Genomic DNA, 25,500 nt, shown 5'->3' with positions numbered 1-25,500 from the left:
CTTTGCCTTCCGATATTTATGTTTTCTGTAATTTAACATTCTGGCTCGTTACGTAGACCCCACTGATATTTATATATTATGTGGGTCTACGTGACGAGACAGAATGTTAAATTACAGAAAACAAAAATATCGGAAGGCAAAGATCGAAAATCGAAAGATCTTAAGTCGAAAGATAAAAAAAATGGTGCAAGGTAAACGGTACATACTCACTTAATTTCCGCGAGCAGGATACAACAGGAACAAGAGAAACATGCTTTTCCTCCTGTATTCTGCGCGCGCACATTAATACGGGAGGAAATTGGGCATGCAAAATTCAACAATTCAAATATTTATTTTGAAAAAACATGCTTTTTATCTTGTCCACGAAAAACCACCGTCCACAATCTTCCCGTTCAGAGAGATCTGTCCCCCACAGAGAAATGTAATAATAATAGAAGGGCCCTTACGGATAAATAATTGTTGTCACTATTACGCGGTAAGTCTCTATAAATAAGCTACAACTACAAAAATCTATCCTATGTTGTTTATTGTGTGTTTTGAATGCATTGTGCAATTTTTACCGATTATACCCATCTTGCGACTAATATAAACAAACAGAGAAGTTTTTATCAAATACGACTGATGATAAAATTATTTAGGATTGTCTGTGGACAATCGTCACTTGACAACAATATGACGCCTAAAGCCACTTCTATTCGTATAACAATTCTCTGGTCCCCCACATTTTGTATTCGGAATAATCGTAGAACCGAACTATGGCCGATTTACTTCGTGTTTATTGTCGTCGTTTCGCGGTGACGGTGGCGGTGGTGGAGATCTGAGAACTGAGAGAAGGAGAGGAAGAGAGAGAGAGGGGAGTCTGCTGGTCGCCGATCAGCGGTCTCGTATCCTCGTGTCCGCTTTTGCGCGCGTGCGTCTGCTTTTGCGTGTGCAGTGAGTGAGCGAGTGAGCCAGTGGCCTCGAATCCCGTACACATTCGGCTCGTGTGACGTGCGAGGACGTGTGCGCGCGCGTGTGCGTGTGCGTGAGCGCGAGTGTGAGCGAGTCCACGAACCAGTGAAATAGCCGAGGGCTGAAGTCATGAGCGGCCGACAGCGGCGCCCCCGTTCCGAGCGCCCCCAACAGCGCGAGCGCTCGCCCTCGGAAAGCAGTCCTTCGCCTCCGGGTAATTCTCACCCCCTGCCCTCCCCTCCCCTCCCCCACTCGTGTGTATTTCACATGTCATGTAATTGTCCACTTGACAACATTCAAAGCATTTTCCATATTGGCAACATTGACACACCCTTCAAAACAAAAAACATCACTCGAATGACATAAGAAAAAAAATTTGCAAATTCTTATATTCTCGCATACCTAATGCCGTAATTGTAGTCGATATGTAATATGGACAATGCAAATTTGTATTTCCTTCGTCTTGCAATTTGCATGTCGATTTGTCTACGTTAACATTCCATATAAAACTTATCTAATCAGTAGTGAAAAAAATTGAATTGATTTCTATACATATTTTAATAACAAATAAAACATATATATATATATATATTGATTTGAAATATATGCCATTTTCTAATTGGCTTTTATTATTTTTTTTTCTTACAATATTTTGTATTTTTTATTTACGAATACTAATAAAATGTGTCAATAAATATAAGGCCTCTCTTCAATTATGCAGACAATCTAATGCAGATCTGCATTAGATTGATGAATTACTCCTAGTTTCAAAGAAACCTCAATTCCAAGCCCAACTCATCAGCCCTCTTATATTTAGAGATATTTTCATTTTGTTTTGAATTCTAAATTGCTTTTTATAAAAATATCATATTTTTATATGTAAAATAGTTTGTCTTCGATGAATGCTTCATTATTATATCTGAGTTTATGTTTTAAAACATTCAGTTTCTATTATTCCATATAGGAAAACCACCTCGGAGTAAAACAATGCCCCATGCCGTGGAAATCGTTCACACCGAGGGCGATCATTCGTTCAGTTTGAACGAAGAAGCCCTGTCAAAGCTGATGCTGCAAGATGAGATTAAGGATCGTAGTGTCGTCATTGTGTCAGTGGCGGGTTCGTTCCGCAAAGGAAAGTCTTTCCTACTGGACTTCTTTCTGCGGTATATGAATTCAAAGGTTTGTTTACTCTTTTTTCCCCCCTCATCGTTTTACATTTGTACACTTTCATTCAACATATGACTCAACCTGTTGATATCACTTGTTACATAAAAATGTCATCTTTCTTATCATACGATGCTATGCATCAAACAAATGGTTGATTATACATATAATATAATAAATTGATTTCATTTCTGACGGATTAACTTTTTTTATTATTGATTAAATACTTAAAATGATTACTTTCCACTTAATGCATTAAGATCATCTTTGATACAATACAATCCATATTTAGAATATATGCACATATATATGCTATACTTATATTACTATATTTATATTACTCATGCATACGGGATTACAAAAATACCAACATTTGTCACTATCGGTACTAACAAAAAAAAAATCGCTTCTGGTATTGATATATTTAAGCAATTACTGCGATATTATTTAATTTTTTAGCAATAAAATAAGAAGTTATTAATTATCGATTAATCATTATTTATTTTAATTACAAAATAATGTGCTGAGTCCTAAACCGCGCGTATTACCGATCAGTGTGGGTCAAAAAAAATGTAAATAAATATTTGGGTACCCCTTGCTTTGAATTTTTTTTTGGAGGGGATGGTTTCGGGTTTTAAATATTATTTATGTATTTAAATAATTGTCAATTGAAAAAATTGGTTTCCGAAAAAATCATAAGGTGGCAAAGCTCGTATTGTTAATAGTCAGTTATAAATCAATGTATGTATGTATTCAGAAATAGTCTCTAGTGTAATAAGTATGCAATTTTTTTGGCATCCTTTTTGATTTTAAATTTATGATACACTGAGGTTGAAAAAGGATGTAAAGTGTCGATTCATTCGGTTCGGTGATTACTAGTTAAATGTGAACCGGTCACAGGACAATCGGTCGCTCTAGATCGGTCACACGTGATCACCCGTCACACATAAACTGGTCACACCCGAAAATTGGTTACGAAAAAACTGGTCACACCCAAAAATTTAAAATTGGTTGAATTTTTGGGTGTGACCAGTTTTTTCGTGACTCATTTTCGGGTGTGACCAGTTTTAGTGTGACGGTTGATCACGTGTGACCGATCTAGAGCGACCGGTTGTCCTGTGACTGGTCCACATATGACTAGTAGTCCATTTACCATTCATTCTTCGACTATCCAAAACAATTCAAATGTCGGTAAAACTTTAACCAGAAGAGCTCAGATACAGTAGCTCGCGGTACGTGTTTTTTTTTTTTTAGATAGTTTTGCACATGTAAAAAAATGCTAGCACGCATAATCTATGCTATGACACCCAGGCCTAAAATTCTTGTAGTGACGTAGGTTTCACAGATAACGGTGATTCCCATATTTGAAGAAATCAAGAGAAATTTGTCGAAAAGAAAAAAACACCTGCAGATTTTTCACAGCAGGGGGTTCAAGAACGTGCCCGGGCCGTTCGTTTTAGTATGTTTTTGGCCTAATACACCTTTTCATTCAATTAAATGTCAATATATTTATATATATGTATTTTTTTTTTTTAATGTTGTATTGTTAACACGATAGAAAATTGGATAGAATTTTCTCATCGTTTTTATTTGTATTGTAATTAGATTAGAAACTCTTGACCTTCTCTTCAAGTGAATCATTGAGGTTAACGATATGATCTTTTTTAGAATAAGATGTATCGTAGACAGAAAAACATAATTAGTTCGTATTATTGAAATTTTACAGCTATGATAATTTGTTTACTGAACGAAATAAACTCTTATATGTTAGTATAAAAAAATTCAAAAACATTGTGCAATTTTTTTTAATGTTACAGTTAAAGTGTATTTTCAGTTGTAATATATTCCCACTGGCGTTTTATGTCATTAATATTATATCTCTACAACAGCAAGTACACTTTAAACAATGTGCGCCATTCGTAATATTACAGTTGAGTTGTGACAGCTCTGATTTTACATTTTACAAATGCTTTACAATTCAATAATGCGTTAATTTGCTAGGTATTACGAATACAGGTAATGAGCAGTGAGCGGCGCTAGGATGCGCCAGCTCGAAAGAAATGGGTTTATTTTGTCAATAAACCCCATTTTTTGCTCAAAAAAAAGGTTAAAAATGGGAACCCGTTTCAGCGCATTTTCGCGCCTATCTCTTGTAATGCTATCCATTGTTGTAAATCCTTTGTAAAAAAGGTTCGGCAAACCTTTAACGATGCATTTACAACCTTTGAACAATACGCGGCACCTTCTGGGTCCGGTGACTAACGATAACTGTTCAAAGCAAAAATATGACTCCAACTCAATTTACTAGTCGAATGACGTTTTCACGAAAACCTAACCTCTCCCTCTTACCTATAGTTAAACTGTATTTTCAGTTTTAATATATTTTGACCAGTTGGAATGTAATTCGCCATATGAATCTACTTACGTGGGTTAGACGAAATATATTCCAACTAGTCAAAAAATATTGCAAATGTAAATACTAATTACAAAACATATTACAAATGTAAACTACAACTACATCTCATGAAATACATCCATTTTATACATTGCTACAATTTAGCGCAATGTACTACCAAGTGGTACGCGAGTCGAAACAGGTTGGGAACCGCTGTGGTAATTGGTACCAGATTAAATGGAATATATTCCAACTAAAGAGCGGACCAACTTTGCGCCGTTCTTTGTTCATTTTTATGATGAACCTTTTTTTTAATGCTCTCTAGCTTTGTAGTTTGCCCTGTTTCCTGGAAGATAGACCCAAAATGCCCTATTTCCTAGATTCATTTCAACTGTAACATACATATGTGTGTATCAAATCCATCATCATTACATGTCTGTGCATTGTATCGACGTATATATGTATTGGCATTTTTTATTTTTTATTTAAAAAAACTTAAATTCTGAAACGCTACTATAATACATACATAGTTTATTGTTTATTCAGCTGCCAACTGTTTTCGTCTACTAAATATTATCGTCTCATTATCTAATATGTAATATGCGAGCTGTTGCGTTTTTACTATATAGTAGAGTTGATTTCAATTTCAAACCAGGTACTTTCGCATTGTTTTGATCGGACCACGATTGAATATCAAAGGTTGCACGAAGGTGGCCAAACGCGCGTCATTGTGATATCATCGATGACCACTAAACAATTTAGTCGAAATCAATTCGGCTGCTTTTTTGCAATTTTTTATTTAGCACCAACTAAATATTACAGTTTTTTTCCTACAGCAAAATTATAGTCATTTTCGGTTTCCGTGGCGGTTCACATAATACGTTCACTGAAAAATAACTGTACAATTTTAATATACGTAACTATGTATCGCTAACAACGTTGTGTATTTTCACGTGAACGCTCTATGCAATAAATAATATGTACATGTTGAATTAATTCGATTTCGTTATCAATGATCCGATATTGTGAAGTTTCAATAAAGTCCTCCGATGTGTATTACGAAAGTCTAATCCACGGTCTAGTTCAAACTTGGGTGTCATTACTGCTTATCTGGTCGTTCTGTTATGGTACAGTTGCATCATACTTGCACTTGTGCATGTTTCGCTTACCTCCGAGTCAATTTTTACATACACGCTGAATCGTATGGCACGGTAAACAGACTCCAGCTGCGATGGGCGTATCCTCGCGTCAGTGCTAATTCATACGATCTCATTATTTCGACAAGTTTCTGCTACATTTCTTCAAATATGGGAATCACTGTCAAACATATGTCAATACAAGGATAAGTGTGTGTGCGGTTGTGTATTTTGGGGATTTTTTGAACTCCCAAACCACTAACCGAATCGGGCTGAATTTTATAACCTAATATTTTTACCTGACCCGGAAGTAGTACTTTTACTCGAAAGAATCGAGGTTTTTTTATGTATTTCCTTTTGTTCAATAAACCTTTCGGTTTATTGAACTCATATTTCATATCTAGATGTTTAAACTTAATACCAAGTTATGTATATAATTTGGTAATCATCTGTCAACTGGAAGTGGCAGTTTACTCTTGTTCGATTTTTCTTCCACTATTTTTTTCGACCCCTTAAACATGTGTGCTCTTCACGAAAAAATGCATGTATAATTCTTGTATCAATGTGATGAAAATAAAAAAAAATCAAAGTAGTTGGAATGGATAAAGTAGGTTTAAACATCAACGGTCGCCTTCAGTTAAGTACAAAGTCTGCTCGTGATCCAGCAGACTTTGTACTTAACAGACTAACACAATTGGATAAGGAAAGTAGGACTAAAAATTAACGTAGATAAGACAGATAAAAAAATACATATGTTCAATAGTTAAAATAAATAGTTCAATAGATAAAATAGCATAAGTAGTCAGTAATTATTTATATTTAGGACAAATAATAGACGTGTCCGGTAACAAATAACAGGAAATAAAAAAAAAGTGAAATTAAGATGGAATGCATTTAGGGGAATGAACGCCGTTTTTAAATCAAAAATGTCACTTTGTCTGAAGAAAAAGATCTTCGATCAATGTGTTTTGCTATTGATGACGTATGGATGTGAAACTAGGACATTAAACAAAGTCACAAAGTCCAATGCACTCAAATTAGTATGGACCGTTGTATGCTCGGCTTAACGAGGAGAGATAGGAAACGGAATACATGGTTAAGAAGTATGATATGAGCAGATGAAGTGGTTCGGCGATTACATCTCAACTGTGAATCGCTAACAGGATAACCGCCGCTACGAAAATCGCTCGCGCGGACCTCCTGTCGCACAGGAAAATTGCCGTACAGAAAACTGCTCAAAATTGCGCAAATCTCGTTAAAAAGGGACCTCGTAACCAGTAATCCGTTTACCAGTTGACATAGTGGAGAGAGGGAATAGATTTAAATGGCAATGAGCGGGTCACTTACATAAGAATGGACGAAACAAGTGCACGAATTTTACTTGAGAGAGTGTAAAATATTGAACGGAAGATGGGTAGATGAAATTAGAAAACGTAAGGGGTAAGATGGATGAGAGTTGTACAAATCAGAGACTAATGGAAGCGTGTTAAAGAGGCTTTCATCCAGCAATGGATGAAATAAATAAAGATGATATAGCAATGTCCGTTGACAATGTGTCCAATTTGTATTTTATGGAAAACGATTAATGTGTCATTTGACAGTAGAAAGTCATAGTGAATTTCGATCATTCGGTGTGGGGTCGTATTTTTCACGAGATACGACAGAAACCATTCACTAGTTTGCTTGATTAAAACAGGTCGCTCCACAGGTCAAGTGGACGCCTATTTTTTAATGATTCGATTTAAGTGCGAGATTCGCTCAGAGTCTCACTTGTGAAAAAATTTTCAATCTTATCTTTATCAGATACCAGTAATAGATCCGATGAAAATTTCATCAAAAACTACCTACCTACCTACCTACATGTGAACAATATAAAACAGCAAAAGAAAAATTAATTTATTAATTAAATAAATTTTCAGTAGATGGCGCTAAATGCTCGTGGCACTATTTTCCAATAGGGAATATTGATAGCAAGCATTATATATACAGGTTTTTTCTTAATTCTACCACTCAAAGCTTACATTAAACCTTACAATGTCTCTTTCGAAATTATATATTAGATATACAGGTCTCGGAATGGATTCGGCTTCGGTTCACGGAATGATAACTCAATTCATAATCTAAAAAAATCATTGATCAATATTTTGAGCCCTGCTCGTAAACCATCCACCGCTGAATAAGAACCTCTACTTATGTCTATTCTAGACTGCATACATCTGACACATTTTAGATAGTTTTGCGAATATATTAAAAATCTCTTGACATTCATCAGATGTTGAAGAGCGTCGATGGCTTTCTGTATGTCAACGTGATATTTTTCAACACTGTTGACGGATACTGGTGTGACATCAGTTCTATATTTGCATGTACGTGTACACTCTGACTGACTCGGATGGTATCCTTTGCAAATCCGGTCGACCCTCTATGGTGAATTCACAGTGATAACTCGTCTTTACCGTCAACGCCTTTCGCTTTATCTATTTGTTTCTTTATGATGCTTCAACAGCTCAATGCACTTGTGACCTTCTTTTTGATACCACTCGAGTGTCTCGCATTCGATATTGTAACTACGTTATGTACGTAAATATATGCTGCATTGCCATTTGAATATTTTGTTTGCTACCTTTATCAATGTCGGATACAATTGCAAAGGAATTAAATCAGAACTGAGCGCCTTTGGTCGAATGGATGCTGCATTTTTAAATTTCAATGATATAAGTTTTGAAATTTTCGTCGCTCAGGTATTGTTGTGGTTTTCAATACTCTCATCGACCGTATTCATTATTAATTTGGTTGTGGAGCGAAAGTGGGAAACTGGGAGCTCGTTGCCAACAAATATCCCTGCAATTTTGCACGTTACGTCGCCCCGGTGTAAAAATAAATAATGGTGAATTAAGTTCCGACTGCCGAGTAGAGTAGGGCACAGTGCCCGGGTTATTGACTGCAGCCGCCCGGGATCATGATGATGCTGCTGCTGATGCTGCATCGTCAGTGTTTGTATGTATTTCAGATGATTTCCTCGTGGATGTGCGCGGCTATCTACCTTAACCCGTTTTGCGACCGGTTTGCGCAAGATTAATTGGATCCAGCCGCGGGGTCAAACGAGGTTCCGTTCCGCTCACTCATTTTGCAATTATATTTTGCGATAAAAGAGAGTATGTACAAAATAGGCGCAAATTTGACTTTTAAAAATTATGTCGCCTCGAAATTTCCGAATTTATACATATACTTAAAGAAGAAATCGATGGAAGAGCAGTTTCGGTCTATCGATTGATATTTTGGTTTTGTAGTGTTGGTCTTTTTTAACCCGCATTTAACCAATGTGCGTGTGTGTATTTCCCTATAGATTTCGAGTTAAAAAGGTGATTTGGCATATTTCTAGACCCTCGGCTTCCAACCTTTTTTGACTCGCGTTCCCCTTGGTACATCATTTGCAAAAATTGTACTGCTTATTGTAAATTAATGAATGAATGTGGGAAACCGTCCCATGCAACGTCTGACAAAGGAGACGAAAATAATCAATAACAAGCAGTAGAAAAAAATTACCCGAGCGAAGACAAAATAAATAAAATAGCACGGAAAAAATGTGTAGAAAATTATTTTTGACTTAAAATTCGCTAGATAATAAACTACAAGTATTTTAAAGCAATTTAAAATAATAATATAAAGGAAAAACGTCTGACTATTGATTTCGATACTCATTTTTGGCATAGCAATACTAGATTTTGACCGGAAAAACCAAAAAAACTGTATAAATTGCGCTTTCTTTTAATCGTTTACTCCCATGTATCTCATACACGGGAGTAAACCAACAAAAATCGTTATCATATTTGATTTCAATGGGTCAAACTTAGTAAATATTGATTAACTCCGGTATGTAAATTCGAAAACATGATTTTTTTTGTTGCTCAGTGTAATAGTGCGCGGGAAGATCATAAAGTTGACCCGACGAAGCCGCGCTCGATTATGCCGCGTTGACATACCCGCGCAGAACATGCCCGTCAATGCCGCACATAATAGAACTACACAATTGAATGAAAATAAATTATTTTTGGTTAAATCGATAAATATTTAATAAGGTTTGTTATTTTTTGTATACCAGGTTTTCCGCCAATTCAAAATTCATTTCCGATTTTTAAAATTTGTAAACAGATTTTAAATTTTGGATGGTCGGTTGTTATACTAGAACTATTATGGAATATTTTTCGAAATTAAAAAGTGTCAAATCATAATATTAATTCCAAGCTGGCTATACTCCGAGTAATAGGGTTAAATATTGTTTTTAAATTATTTATAGTCATTCGTTGTCGAGCGTCAATAAAGACCAATTTTAAAATAGAAAACAATCGCTCATCGTCGACCGACCGATGTTGTTGGTGAGACTTTGATTTTTAATTTTCAAATGCTTTTTATTACTACTAAATTATGTTCACAATGCATTTTATATCTATTTTAATAGCTACTGATCTACTGATCATTTTCTATTTTATTTTTGTTAGTAATCCTAGTATTATATTATTCTAATGTTAATGTACAGCATAATAGGAAAAAGAGTTCAAAAAACTATTTTGTGAGTATTTGAAATAGTTGAAAAGTAATTTTTAGTTTTAGAGCAATCTATTAATGGTATTAAAACAAATTAGTCTGTTGCAAAAACCTTTTCTTGTTAACGGTCCACGTAATTCTGATGTCTAATTACGAATGTGTTTAATCTCTATTGAATATAAAATATAAAACGCATAAATTTACTGTGCTTTTGTCCTGCGCGGCTATGTCTACGCGGCATTTCGTGCGCTCACAGTATTTTCATATCGAGGTGCCGATCACAGTAGTTTTCCGCGATTTTTTTTTTTGCGTGCTCCTAAATGACCTCTTGTCCACCCCCGTTTGGGAAACGCTGATCTCATTCGTTGGCTTTCGGTATTTAAACGTCCTGAAATAAAATATGTTTTTTTTCTAACAAAAGAACGGAATGGTTCCCTCGTGTCCAATGGTCTATTTTTCGATGACACTTTTTACGAACGTCGCCATCTAAAATACTATAATAGATATTGAAACGTATTAAATCATGATTTTTGAGTTTTTTTTTTTTCAATTTTTTTGCCGTGTTTTCGGATTTTTTTATTCACAATGATTGATCTTTATTTTTATTATAACTTGCATAGATACAGCATCCACTTGAAAACTAGAAGAAAAAGCGTTGAGGCAAATTTTTTGCGATGCAATAGCTTTGTTCAGTTCATGAGAAAATGCAGCATATCGTTGGTTCACATCGCACGGTTTTTATCGGATCGTAGCATTTTTTGAAACGCTATTCAAAATGTGTGGTTTGTGAATTATTAATTATTGAAAAATTGGCAAGGAGTGCAGTTGATCGATGAAAGGCTCGCTCAGCGATTTGTATTGCCCATTGGAAAAGTATTTGAAAGTTTCACATTTGCATGTATAAATAGATCGTCTATTGCGTGCAACATTTAGGAATTTTACAAGTGTATTATTGCTTATAATATTTATACACGAATTTTATGCAAACTAAAAAATCATTACGTGTTTGTTTTTAAGTTTTTGTATGCGAGCTGCCAAGCCCCTTGTGGTGCCCCGAATGGCAATTCAGCCAAAAAGAGAGGGTAGGCTCCAATTTTAAAACCCCAAATATCGTGCAAGCTACCGCCATAATGTAGGCTTAGTTCTACCAAATGGAACCAACCCATATAATATACTTTATAAAAAAATCCATAAACAAACTTCTTTTATTAAAAAAAAAAATACCGAGGCATTGGATTTGTAAACGCAGAATTACATTGCATTGCCGATTTACCGGTAAATCGCCAAAGTTTCGTCATCGGTAATGACCGTTATTTTTTTATCGCGAATTTAATACATATTTCAGGCATAGTATTTCAATTAAGATTGATGGCTTATTGTAGATTAGGTAGTCTGAAATTTGTTTTTTTTTTTCGTTATTAAATGTCCAAAATGACATGTAAATTTTGAGCCAGATGATTAGGAGGTATGCAATGCAGTCAATTCATCATATTTCTCTATTGTTATAGGTCTTGTAGTTTTGTACATATGTATGTAGTAATATTAACTCATTGTATTTAATAAGTTGTAACGAGTTTTCTGTCAGTTTGACAGTTCTCTCGTAGCCCAACTGACGCATGCTTGAGAGTGGCAACACAGACCAACCAAGTCGTAATAAATTGCGATCAGACGGTTGTTTCAATTATGATTATTAATTATTACGAATGGACTTCCATGTATTTATATGACATTATTCAGCTGAGATTTATTTCAAATTATGTACATACATAAATTCAATCTATGTAGGTTAACTCTTTTAGGAAGAGTAGCCACATATATTTATCTAATCGACGCTATTTTTTCATTTACCGGTAATGGGAGAAATAATTTACCGTTTACTGGTAAATAAAATTTGACGGTAAATTGCCATCCCTAGCAGCTTGCGATTAAAAATATATCAGTTGTTTTTTTGCAAAGATGGATTTACACATTGTATTTTTGCTTTATGAATATTTTATTTTTATTTCGTAGAACATGAACACTCGCCTTTGCAGATCGCTCTGAAGCGACGAGTGCATTTAAACAGATACAATACAATCAATATACTTAATCATTTTATACAATGCTTTATAAGTTTGGGTGCAAACTTATAGCTGATGTTCGTGCAAAATGGTTGTCTCATAGAAGATGGAAACGTAGCCAATCATTTTGTGACTATGAGAAATTCCGGACTCTTAGGAAGATCGTGAAACGTGGTGTGAGTGAGCGATATACTGTCTATCTTAATGAGATGGAGAGTGCTATTGCGGTTAATCCTAACCACTTTTTCAGATTTATTAAGAGTAAGCATATTTCACATGGTCTTGAGCATTCATTCTCATTTGGTAATAAAAGTTTTGACGGTCCTGAGATCGCCAATGCTTTTGCTTCATTTTTTAGCTCAGTCTTTGACCAGAGAAAACCATCCCTTAATGCTAGTTTGGCTTCACAAATTGGTACTGAGGGTGTCGGTATAGACATTCCGCGGGTATCGCTGGGAGATGTTAGGATGGCTATTATGAAGCTGAAGGGGTCTGTTGGGCCTGACGGTGTGCCCCCTGACGTATTAAAGGTATGCTGTAATTCGCTTTTAGAGCCTCTTCAGTTTATTTTTAACCTTATTCTTGCTTCTGGTAATTATCCTGAAAAATGGAAATTATCTAGAGTCATTCCTATTCATAAGAGTGGCTCTAAAAATGAGGTTGAAAATTATAGACCTATTGCTATTATCTCGGCTATTCCCAAAATTTTTGACATCATCCTTCACCGTTTGATTCTTGCGCAGTTTAAAAGATTATTGTGTGATGAGCAACATGGTTTTACACCCTGTCGTTCCACTAATCTCGCCTGCTTCACACATTTGATCATGTCTAAAGTTGACGTTGGTCAGCAAGTTGATGTAGCCTACTTTGACTTTCGTAAAGCCTTTGATCAAGTCAATAATGACGCTCTTTTGATCAGGTTAGCTGAAGTGGGTTTTTCAACGCGTCTTCTTAAACTCTTTGCTTCTTATCTTAGTGATAGGAAGCAATTTGTTAGATATGGTCTTTATGAATCTCCTTCATTTTTTACTCGATCTGGTGTTACTCAGGGGTCCACTTTAGGCCCATTACTATTTACAATTCTTATTAATAACCTCCCTAGAGTTTTATGTAATGCATCATGTCTCTTGTTTGCTGACGACGTTAAATTATTTTTTGCTGTCAAGGATGAGAGGCAAGCCTCTCTCCTTCAAGCTGATATTAACGCTGTCTTGGAGTTCAGTTCTAGTTTAGGCCTTGAACTTAATTTAAACAAATGTGCAATTATGAGCTATGGACGTGCACATTCACTCTATTGTCACGGATATTCCATTAGATCCGTCTTGTTGAAGCGTGTGGAATCTATTGTCGATTTGGGTATCACTTTTGATCCTCAGCTCACCTTTCACAACCATATCAAAAAAGTCGCTGACGTTTCCTTTCGTCGACTTGGATTTGTTTTGAGATATGCAAGATTATTCTCCAATCCTTTGTCTTCTCGCTTGCTTTTCAATTCGCTTGTGAGAAGTAAGCTAGAGTATAATGCGATTGTGTGGAATCCGCATGAAGCAAATTACTCTCTGATGATTGAGAAAGTGCAAAAAGCATTTCTTCGTTTCCTATATAGGAAAGAATATGGGTATTACCCATATCTCTACCCCACTCCTTTCCTTTTGGGCATGCTTGGGTATAATTCCCTTGAACTTCGGAGAAACTTCTCATTAATTCGTTTCGTTCTCCTGCTCTTACGTGGTAATACGTCATGCCCGTTGTTGCTGGAGCAGTTGGGGCTTTATGTCCCTATTCACTATGTGCGTGGTAGACATCATCATTTGCTGGCTGTACCTCCTGCCCGCACAGTCCTTTTTCGAATGGCTCCTATTCCAAGAGCTATCCGACTTCTTAATGAAATCGTTGCTGCCGAGACTGAATGTGATATTTTCCACCTTAGTGAGCGTAAATTGTCGGAAATTACTAACCCATTTATCTGGTAGTCTGCGCTCATCATTGTTTTCATGATTGATTGTGATTTATGAGTGAAATTTTGATTAACTCTCTTCCATTTGGGCCTTACAGGGATGTTTTGTATTTGTAGTTGTTTCTTACATATTTATTGAAACTGGCTGTAGGTGCAAGGCATTCCTTATGCTATATTTTATTTGATATTTTTACTTTATCTGTTATTATAAATGCTATTTTTTATGTATGTATGGATGTATTTATGTTTATGTTAATTGTTATTTTGTTTTTTTTCTTTTTTGTGTTATATTTTTTGACCATTGTGGCGCTTTAGGAATTCCTGTTATGCCACAATGGTCTGTTTAAAATAAATAAATAAATATATACAATGCTAATTCATACAAACATCTTCGGAGAAATTTTTGCAGAATTTTATAATCAAATTGGCAAACCGCAATACGCTGAATAACTTAACCCTTTGAATGCTGACCAACGCCGATCTGCGTTTTGCCAACAAGTACATCAGCCTGAAATACGCCTATCGGCGTTGTTTTTTAAGTATGTAAAAAATAAACAAGAATACCACCCGCGAAGCCTTTTCAGGTAGCATTGAAAAAAAATGCATTGAACATGGGTCGTGTAATCTGTGTCAATGTCTATAAAGACTGGTTGACACCGGAATTTCTGAATTTATAACCATAGCATGATTTCTCGATGGAAATCCCTAACTCTCGAGTATTTTTTTAAATTGTTCCTTGGCATTTAGATTGTGAGCATTACATTTTAAAACAATGAAGAAGATGGAACTAGTTTTGCAAAAATACATTCATTAATAGACTTCTTTTGTGTTTTTTATATTATTGCAAGATATATTAGAGAGTCTATACACACCTTTACAAAACTCGAAATCCTCGGCGTTCGTTATCTAGGTGGTGATCTTATACCTGCTTTCTATTGGATTTCTAAATAATTCTAGTTGAAATTTTAAGCGTGGCGGGCTTTCAACAGAAAAGATGTCAGCACTCAAAGGGTTAAAATTAGCAAGAGAGGTAGGAAGGAGAAGCCAATTTTACAGGATCCGTTTCAATGAATATCAGAAGAAAAATTGGCAAATTCTGTTAAAAAATGATCGACCTAAAGTCACAAACCAAGGTCTGGCCAGCAGCGGGGCTGAAGTGGGACTCGAACCTTTGACTACTCTGCTCGAAAACATAATATGCACTTGTCCATGCCGCTGGTTCACATAATTTCAATTAACAATAGTTACTTTTATTACGATCATTTATATTTGACGCAATACTCCAGGCTGATTTCATGGCATGAGGTCAACTAATTATTGTTAGAACCTCGAAATTCGCTATTCCTAAACTCAAATACCAACAGCGAATTAAAGCAAACGCTTACCTGTTCAGAACACATTCATATAATACTAGTAAAATTCAACTGCGATGTAGTAAATGCGTCAAAGTATGTCTACCAGTTGACTCATCGTTGTTTCCAAATAATTTCCAATAGAATTTTACCATGCGATCAAAATAACGTTTTCCTGTTGGGACTTCGTCTAGTATGCACTATTCCAAATGCATAAATATAACCCAGAAGAATGTTCTGCCTTGTATTTTTTTTTCTCACGGATATTCTGTGCGTGTCTTCCTATCTACTCGGTCGAAGTTGTTATCCTTCACAGTATGAAAGCATTCGAAAGCGTCTACCATTTTCATTTCAATTGCAGATCTCGTTCAGAGCAACAATCGGCGAATTCTAGACTAGAACGAACCCACACACCCGTTGAAATTCGCTCGCAAGTGGACTGAGCATTAGCTCCAAATATAAATCGGTACATTTTTCAAGAATACATTATATACGCTCTTTTGGATTCAGGGCTACGATCTTACGTTATCTTACGTTACATTGTGCGACCGTTTATTTTCAGATGATTCTACTCTTAGTAATATATATGTATATGTTCAATACGTACAATTTTGGTCGTTTTATGTAGTATGCAACGTCACTCCATGACCATGCCGTGTCATTGACGTTGTTTTTTTTTTCGTCGAGCATTGCTGATTAAAATCGTGTCTTTGTCTCGGTACGTTGTGGCACATCCAGATAACTGTATCGTTGTATCATCGATGTTTACACTCGTTTCGATCCGAAACGTAGCAATTTGGATGCGATTTAGTCAGGTCGGTTGTCCCTGTTTCGTCAATTTTGGCGCTTGCAAGCCTCTATAAATATATTACGTGAAAATATAATATTTTCAGTGCATGAGAATGTATCGATTCGCCGGTTTGGCCCTCGCTTCAAATTCGTTGCTCGATTGGTACAGATTGGTTTTCGGGTCGATTTTTAATATTTTATTGAGATGATTGTATAAATAGACGCATATATGTATGTATTTTATCCAATATGCATATATGTATCCAAGCAACTTTCAGTTGTGGCCAACAACCGTAACGACGCGATGTCTTCTTTAAAGATCGCCACTTGTTTTGTTTACGGGTGATATCAAGCAGGCTACTGTCCAATTTTGACCATTTTCAGTGGAGAATTCGTTTGAGACTTCGCCGTGTGGTATTTATTGTGTGAAAATAAGATTATGTAGAACTAGGGTTGTGCTCGTTGATTTCAACGGGTGGCTTCGGAAAGGAATTGATACATGAATTCAAATAAAGTTATATGTTATACGTATTTAAATATAGTGTAAGGTCATTTATAGGCGCGCGCGCGTATTAATACGCCGTTCGCCCGCGTCGAAATGATGAATAAATGTGTGTTTGTCTTCGTGGACTTGTGTACGCTCCCGTGCATCGCATCTGACGCTGACGCCACCCGTTCCAACTCAGGCAGGCGCTCAATATCAGGAGCGCATGTCAGATGCTCAGGTCACCACTTCCCCGCGTCCCCTCGACATGATCGGTCGTCAGGCCACATCCCTATGCATAACGTATACTCCTGGCATTCTAAAATTTGTTTTTTTGAGATCTCCATACTTGTCGACGCATCCGCCACATACATACATACCCACAAACATGCAAACATCGCGTTCGTTTTTATATATATTATACCGTATTTGAGTCATTGTTTATGGTGCGGTGATTATTCCGCAAAAAGCGATCTCGCGCAAGTCACTAAAATCTAGATCATGGAACATCTGGCACCCAAAAACTACATAAATCGAAAGCTTTAGACGCGAAATATCGCATTAACGAGAGCTCGAGATTTAAACTTTTGCCTCTTATATGTGTATATATATATATATATATATATATATATATATATATATATATATATATATATATATATATATATATATATATATATATATATATATATATATATATATATATATATATATATATATATATATGTACATTTATATAAAAATTAAGGCTGATTAATAGTATAAATTTTATTTCCGTTATAAAAATAATTTATATATTTTTTTATATTTTACAGTATGTACTGAAAGAATCCGGTAACGAATGGCTTGGTGCTGACGATGTACCGCTGGATGGTTTCAGTTGGCGAGGAGGTTCTGAAAGAGATACCACAGGTATTTTGATGTGGTCTGAAATATTTCTCACTCAACTCGCCAATGGAGAAAAGGTAAAAAAATATATATTTTTTAACAATTTACTTTTAATTTAATTTGTTATTGTAATTAATATTGGATTTTTTTTAGATTGCTATAATTTTAATGGATACACAGGGTGCGTTCGATAGTGAGAGTACGGTCAGGGACTGCGCTACGATTTTCGCTCTGAGCACTATGCTTTCGTCCGTTCAAATTTATAATCTTTCGCAAAATATACAAGAGGATGATTTGCAACACTTGCAGGTAATAAAAAAAAATGATGTAAATATTAGAATATATTTATTTATATTTTCAATTTACTAATTTTCATCTTACCTTTCAGCTTTTTACTGAATATGGCAGGCTCGCGTTGGCAGATAGCGGCCGTAAACCGTTTCAAAGATTGCAATTTTTAGTACGTGATTGGAGTTTTCCATATGAATCGTCATACGGTGCTGAAGGTGGTCAGCAAATTTTGCAACGAAGACTGAAAGTATGAGAAAATTTTTACGAAGTTTTTTTTTCTGCTTAATTTGATAATTAATATTAGTGTTTGTAAACAATTTATAATTAGGTTTCAGAAAAACAACACCCTGAACTACAGTCCCTTAGAAAGCACATTACCTCATGTTTCACGGAAATTGCTTGTTATCTAATGCCACATCCTGGCCTTCAAGTGGCGACCAGTCCTTCATTTGACGGACGACTTTCAGGTGATTTTTTCAATTCCTAGTATTTCAATAAACATGCCAGAGACATCACAAACACTTTGAAATAACATTCCATAGCTGTAACTATGATAAAAATGTGATTATTATATGTATTTCTTTCTGCAGATATTGAAACTGAATTCAAGAAATGTCTTTTGAGCTTTGTCCCAATGTTACTAGCGCCCAATAATCTTGTATTAAAGGAAATAAACGGACAAAGAGTAAAAGCTCGTGATCTTGTTCAGTATTTTAAATCGTACATAAATATTTACAAGGGTAATGAATTACCTGAACCAAAATCAATGCTTGTGGTTAGTATTAAATTGATCATTCCTTACCGCGTTTCATTTTCATCAAATAATTTAATGTTGTCTTATTTTAAATAGGCTACCGCCGAAGCAAACAATTTGACGGCCGTAGCGGAAGCAAAAGATAAATATAACACACTTATGGAAGAAGTGTGCGGTGGACAAAGACCATATTTACAAACGCAACTCCTTGAAGAAAAACACATGCGTATTAGAGACAAAGCTATGGCTACATTTCAAGGAAAGCGTAAAATGGGCGGAGAAGAATTTTCCGAATCGTATAGAGAACAACTTAGCAAAGTAAGTTATTTAATAGAATTTATTTTATTCGATTTGTATGTACATTTAAATATGTATATCTAACGAGTGTGTGTGTTTTTTTAGGATCTAGAAGATTCGTTTAATCAGTTTAAATCTCATAATGAAAGCAAAAATATATTTAAGGCAGCTCGTACACCTTCAGTTTTCTTTGTAATAGCAATATTCTTCTATATTTTGAGTGGAGTATTTGGCTTAGTAGGCATTTATTCATTGGCTAATACTTGTAATTTCTTCATGGGTGTATGCCTCATTATATTAATAGTCTGGGCGTACATCAGGTATGTGTATAATTCCTTTATATATTATCAAGTTCTGTATTTTGATATCTTACCGTGTTTTGAAATTGTTAATATTAATATTTTCAGGTATAGCGGTGAATTGAGAGAGATCGGTGTTCACATAGATGAAGTTGCAACATTTTTGTGGGAAAATGTACGATTTTTATAATTCAATTTCAGTTGTATCGTTTTTTGAATGTTTTATAATAAGTTTTGTTTTTATTTTAGTTCATGAAGCCATTTTATCAGTCTTTCGTAGAAAAGGGTATTCAGCATGCGGCTTCTCATGTAGCCGAACAAGCAGTCAACGGGAAGCCGAAACAGTTGTGATACAGACCTCAGGCAACATTCCATCATTTGGATTTTTATAATGTCGGCATGCGCTGTAATACTTCACTGTCTTTTTAGATAGATTGTAAAATTATGATTGTTAAACGTTTTAATACAGTGACTAAGACTCCATTATATTTATATGTCTGTTAATACCTACCATCATTTATTTCTTTACGTTTATGAGTGCTTAGGTGATATTGATTTAAATTGTGGCTACGGATTTGTCTACCTATGAGTATCTTTATGAAGACATATTTTTAAAATTCCATTTAACATAAACAGTAATTAATACCTTGTATATAAAGAAATCTCATTGTTATTTAATAGAAAATGTTTTTTTTATATTCACAAATTGTATATATTTATATCTATAATGTTTTTTGTACAATGATTCTATTATTTTTTATGTTTTTTCAATAAATCTTGATTGGTATCAATTGTGATTTGGATTATGAAGAATTTTATTAGAAAAAAATGTTTTGATACTTGTTTTTTCTTTTATAATTGTTATAATAATTAAAACTTTTATTACATAGATCCATTGTAAACCATGACAGTTCTTATGCATCTTCACAATGAATATTTAATGTTCCGAATTTATTTCATTTGGTGAAGGACTTTATCCTTGCATTGAATAGATACATTTCAAATGAATATCACTGTATTGGAAATGCGATTAAAACATGTGATCCAAAATCTCTTAATTTTGTTGTTATTAGTTAACTTATTTTAACCGTGGTGATGGACATTAAATGCATGTATAGTGATTTTGGCTGTGAGGTTGTGATATGCTATCTGGCACTAAATATCTTATTTACATTTGCAAAGTTTCATCTTTGAAAGCAAGCAATGTTATTTTCGCCAGGATAGTAAAGAAGAAATTACAAATAGAATTTATTTACTAACTGCTTTTCATTACATTGATTCATTTTAAGAATTGTAATTATTCTAAACACGTGTTATTTTACTTATTAGGTCGTAAAGCAATATCCAAAATTTTGTCGTTGTATACTTGTACAAAATATGAGAATAATCAAATGCAGTCTTAGGTCTCTCATACAGTATTCTAATGGTTCTAAAACTACTGACAACAATAACGATATTTCACCTACTTAATATACATAATAAGGATATTTTTGAAACATGCATTAACCTACTGAATGATAAAAATATAAGAGATTAAAGTCAATATTTTTTTATCGATTATTATAAATTCTCAAATAAGCATTTAGAAGAATTATACACATATTTTATCAATATTATAAATGATTTTTTTCCGGATACATTTGAATATTTGATTGTAACAACATTAGTATAGAAATCAATTGGTCCATTTTTATATCATTTATTTCTTTCAATAATCACACAATCTACAGGTAATAAAATTTTAGAGTATCTATAAGTCATTTCTTGCCAATATGTATATATTTTTAAATTCACTATGCCATCTTAAATCTCAAAATGAAATGAAAACATATACAAAACCATTTACATACATAAAAAAAAAAACATTTTGCAATATCATTACTGTGGTGCAATTAGAAATTTCGATTTAATAATACTTGAATCACAATTTGTATTGTATCTTTCACTATTTCTCTATGATTCAATGGAAGATAGCCAGAGATATCTAGCCAAAGCACGCTTTGCTAGCCATTGCAGTTTTGCTTAATGTGTGAACTGCATCTTGAGTTTAATATAACCAAAAATAACAATAATTGTAATATCTATAGACTCGGCAGTGTTTAGCACCACCAATCTACAGCTGAATGTCATTAGATGTTTATTGTCCTCTTAAGCAATATTTTTTAAAAATATAAAATTAAAACTTATAATACATGTATCTTAAACTATAATTTTATAATTAACGATAAATATCAACGTTTTATTGTAATAATGAGGAATGGGGAGAGCAAAATTTGTGTTAAATTCATCGTGAAATAAAAAAAAATGTAAATATAATATACAAATACACTCCCTATTTCTCAATATGTGAAATAAATCCAATTAGCTCACTGAAAATTTTTATTATCAACATATAGTTTTTTTTTTTAAATAGTGAGATAATTTTACACATTTACATGTAATCTATTTTTCAACTTATTGTAATATATAGAAGTGTCTAAATCTTACTACATACTAATGTGATTTTGAAGTATTTAAAAATTCTTGTTGCCAAACATTGTTGTAAATTGTATGTAAATTTTTAAAAAACATTCTATTTGTTCATCTTTTTTATTACATACCAATAAGTATGAACTGTTTTTGTCCTCATTCGAATTTGTCATGTCCGTCCGTACACATAATCTTACTTTACAGATTTTCAAAAAAATTGTGGCGAGGTTGTGAATGTCTTGAACATTTAACATTAATTTTTCTTTTGGTTTTTACATTAATAATATCATTTTTTCTTACATGTTGAATACAAGCATTGTTTCATATTATTTTGATAAAATTATTAGAACCCTCTCACCCCCCCCTTTTACATGTAAGTTTCTTTTTAGTAATTATATTCACAGTTATTACTTTATGCAAATTGAAGAAGAGTTAAATTTATAGATACATATTGGTTTTTTTTACTAGTTTTTATTTATTTTGTAAGATTTCAGATTTATGTATTGTTGTATATTGATGAAATTTACTGTAACTTTTTTTAAAATTTTAAAACCTGTTATGATTAATTTTAATAATGAAAAGATATAATTATAATGTGAAAATATTAGGACATTTAAAAATCATTACTTTCGAGTTCATGTGTGTTGTGTAAGCTCAAATTTCATTTATTAAATATACACATGCATATCAAAAATCGGAGAATTGATATCTGAAGCGTTGTCTGCTTGTGAGGAAAAAAGTAATACATATTAATATAACTTTTAATAGTGTTGAGAATATAAATGCCCGTCGAGAACTTTTTTCTTGGTAATATTTTATTTTAACATTATCATTATTGAGCAATATCCACATTATTCATAAAATGTACGTATATATTGTAAATATTACACCCAAGTGCCTGATGATAATCTTCCAATATTAAGAAAAAGATTTTTCCTTTTTGTGTATTTTAAGTATATAAGATATAATAGAATATATTTCGCAATCTGACCCCCGTTTGCAATACTATCATTTTATGTATGTGCCATAAGATTACGAGAAAACATAATCTATCAAATTTATTCACTTTTGCTACAATACGCTAATCAGATGCAGCTTGTGTATTTTTTAAATATCCCCTCCCCCCTTTTTTTGTTAACAAAAAAATGATACTTATAGTTGTAAAATGGTTTTGGTGTAATGTGAATAAATCCTTATTTTTATAAATTGTTTATATTCATTATATCATTGATAAATGGCTTACGCATGTGTGAAATGAAAAAAGATTTATTATAATGATTTAATTAAATGGCGTCGTACAGACTGGGGAATGCATTACAAAATTCAACATTTTAAATACAATCTAGCTATGCAAACATATTTCTTATAGTTCTCTTGTATGCTTCGTTGAGGCCGTTAATTTTTTCTTTGAGCAATTTGATTTTAGCATTAGCTTCGGTAACAGACTGGTCCAAATCGAGCACTTGCGTCATATCTGTATACGCAAATTCCCAAAATTCCAATCCCATGTAAGCGATTCCTCTTCGGTATATTGCTTTCACGTTAACATTGTCAATTTCCAAAACTCTGTTGCACAAATATATGGCGGCTTCATACTCTTTGTATAGCAATTGGCAGTGAGCTAGATTATTATAAAGTTTGGTCTTCAAATCGTCCACCAAATGTTTGTCATTATCACTCATCGACTCAAAGTCTACTTTGGACAAAGTGAGCAGGAATTTCAACGCTTTACTAAATTGCCTGAACGCGTCTAGGGTTTCCCTCCGACGTATGAGCTCGACACCAGCGTATTTGTGCTTATTTGCACGTTTTACCTTTTTGCTCCAGTGCCAGTCGCAAAACAGCACAGGTTCGTCCATTTTGATTAATTTTACGTTGCACGATACTTCCAAGATTACTTCTTTCTCTTTGTTGTAATATATCATTTGTAATGTGCATAATTCGTTGCAGTATATATGTTGTAGACACCAATCAAAATCTATATCGAGATAGTTGGTTCCTTCGCCTAAGATAAATTTACCCGAGAAACTACTGCTGAATACAGTTCTCCGATCAGCTGGAATTTCCTTCCCTAATTTTTTGAACGATACGTCAGACAGTTTAACTTCGCAAGCCGTCCCTTCCACCGGACTTAGGCTATAATCTCCATGGAGCAGTATTTTTTTCTTTAGCAATTTGTTATAAGAAGTGCTTATAATAACCTCCCGTCCGTCCATTTTAGTATCCTTTCTATAATTGGCAAGGCAGTTTAAAATTATGCCACTGATGGAAAAATGTTGTAAGATGAAAGATGTTAAGATGCGTTTTGAAGATTAATAATGATATAATTCAATACGCAGGCCACACCATAAAAACCAAAACAAACGTGACAACCGGTGGTTCTGACGTATACTAAATCAACCATGACTTAAAATTTTCACATTTTCATAGAAAAGTAGAAAAATTCTTATTTTAAATATTTAATCAAAATTATGAACAAATTCTTCATCATGGGAAAAACTGATTACGTAGGAGAATTATTCTATCAATTCGATGTCCATCTAATTTTTAACATTCATCAACGAAGAAAAGCATTATCGACATCACATCTTACTTGGATTTCTCTTTCTATAATTGAAGTCAAGTCAAAAAGTATTTACTAACAATATTTTCCATATCCAGTTCCTATATAGCAACCTGTGATTGCTATTTCGGAACTGGATACGGAAAATATTGTAAATATTGTTGGTGTTTACTAAAAATACGTTGGCGGTAGGGTTCGATGCTGGCAGGGGAGTATGCGAGTGTATTGACCTCGATAAGGGATAATATGCGATGTGCTTTATTCCTATAGTACGATGTAGGAAATTTTTATATACAGAGCGTTATTGAACGATAAGTGCAAGGCCTTAAAATGGAGGGATTCAGTGATTATTCCCTACAAAGTGATCTCGCACATGTCACTAAAATCTCGATCATGGAACATCTGGCACCTGAAAATTCCATCCTTCAAGAAAATTCCATATTCGCGATTTTCATGGCATCGATTGTTATGTACGAGATTGCAATGTGAGTAATAGTACGTTTACCATATATAATATTAGATAATTGCATACTTTTTTGCCCGTTTACCGTTAAAAATCTATGAAAAGCTATGAAAATCCAATATATAATTTCGAAAGAGACTTTGCATATATGTAACCTTCGTTCGTTAGTTCGTAGACAACACGTTCGATTTTTTTCGATTCAAAGGATTCGAAGTCCCCGGGGGTGAAGGCGCTGAGGGCACAGGCACCGGATTCTGGTATACATATAATTTCGATAAAGACAGTATATATGTTTGTTCGTGAGTCAATTTAATAAAAAACAAATGCGTATTCAAATAAATTTATATAAAATAAAACTATTCAAATCAATTTAATGAAATGTTTACTTTTACATTACTCATTTTCAAGCGATTCATATTACAAATACCGAGTGAAGCCGGGTAAAACCACTAGTCCAATATAAACTTAATTCATGGTTCGGTGATTATCCCGCAAAAAGCGATCTCTTGTAAGTCACTAAAATCTCAATCACGTAACATCGGGTGCCCAAAATTCCATCAATCGAAAGCTTCCCACTTGCGCGAGGTCACTTTTTGCGGAATAGTCCGTTTACTTTAATTCATAAATAAAAGCTAATGCTCGA

The 25,500-nt window shown here is 34.0% G+C and overlaps 2 protein-coding genes across 2 annotated transcripts; one reads left to right on the top strand and one right to left on the bottom strand.

The window, feature by feature from the left end:
- Window positions 1-786: 786 nt before the first annotated feature.
- Window positions 787-23,031, top strand: atl (atlastin GTPase). Its single transcript, XM_077430283.1, has 11 exons — window positions 787-1,165; window positions 1,916-2,130; window positions 17,649-17,798; window positions 17,875-18,030; window positions 18,110-18,259; window positions 18,341-18,479; window positions 18,603-18,787; window positions 18,863-19,084; window positions 19,169-19,383; window positions 19,471-19,537; window positions 19,612-23,031. Exons 1-11 carry the CDS (start codon window positions 1,081-1,083, stop codon window positions 19,711-19,713), a joined length of 1,686 nt encoding a protein of 561 aa, XP_077286409.1. The 5' UTR covers window positions 787-1,080; the 3' UTR covers window positions 19,714-23,031.
- Window positions 22,993-24,227, bottom strand: LOC143911408 (uncharacterized). Its single transcript, XM_077430284.1, has one exon. It carries the CDS (start codon window positions 24,045-24,047, stop codon window positions 23,178-23,180), a length of 870 nt encoding a protein of 289 aa, XP_077286410.1. The 5' UTR covers window positions 24,048-24,227; the 3' UTR covers window positions 22,993-23,177.
- Between the last annotated feature and the right edge of the window lie 1,273 nt (window positions 24,228-25,500).

Source organism: Arctopsyche grandis, chromosome 4 (assembly GCF_051622035.1).
Source record: "Arctopsyche grandis isolate Sample6627 chromosome 4, ASM5162203v2, whole genome shotgun sequence".
NCBI classification, from domain to species: domain Eukaryota; kingdom Metazoa; phylum Arthropoda; class Insecta; order Trichoptera; family Hydropsychidae; genus Arctopsyche; species Arctopsyche grandis.
The sequence above is the reverse complement of the archived record's forward strand: the minus strand, read 5'-3'. Positions and strand labels throughout refer to the sequence as shown.

What these genes read in the sequence shown, in the direction of transcription:
- atl (XM_077430283.1), top strand. Translation starts at nt 1,081, where the DNA reads ATGAGCGGCCGACAGCGGCGCCCCCGTTCCGAGCGCCCCCAACAGCGC. An exon ending in ATGATTTGCAACACTTGCAG is followed by an intron (nt 18,031 to 18,109) that starts GTAATAAAAAAA and finishes CTTACCTTTCAG; the next exon opens with CTTTTTACTGAATATGGCAG. An exon ending in AACCAAAATCAATGCTTGTG is followed by an intron (nt 18,788 to 18,862) that starts GTTAGTATTAAA and finishes TATTTTAAATAG; the next exon opens with GCTACCGCCGAAGCAAACAA.
- LOC143911408 (XM_077430284.1), bottom strand. Translation starts at nt 24,047, where the DNA reads ATGGACGGACGGGAGGTTATTATAAGCACTTCTTATAACAAATTGCTA.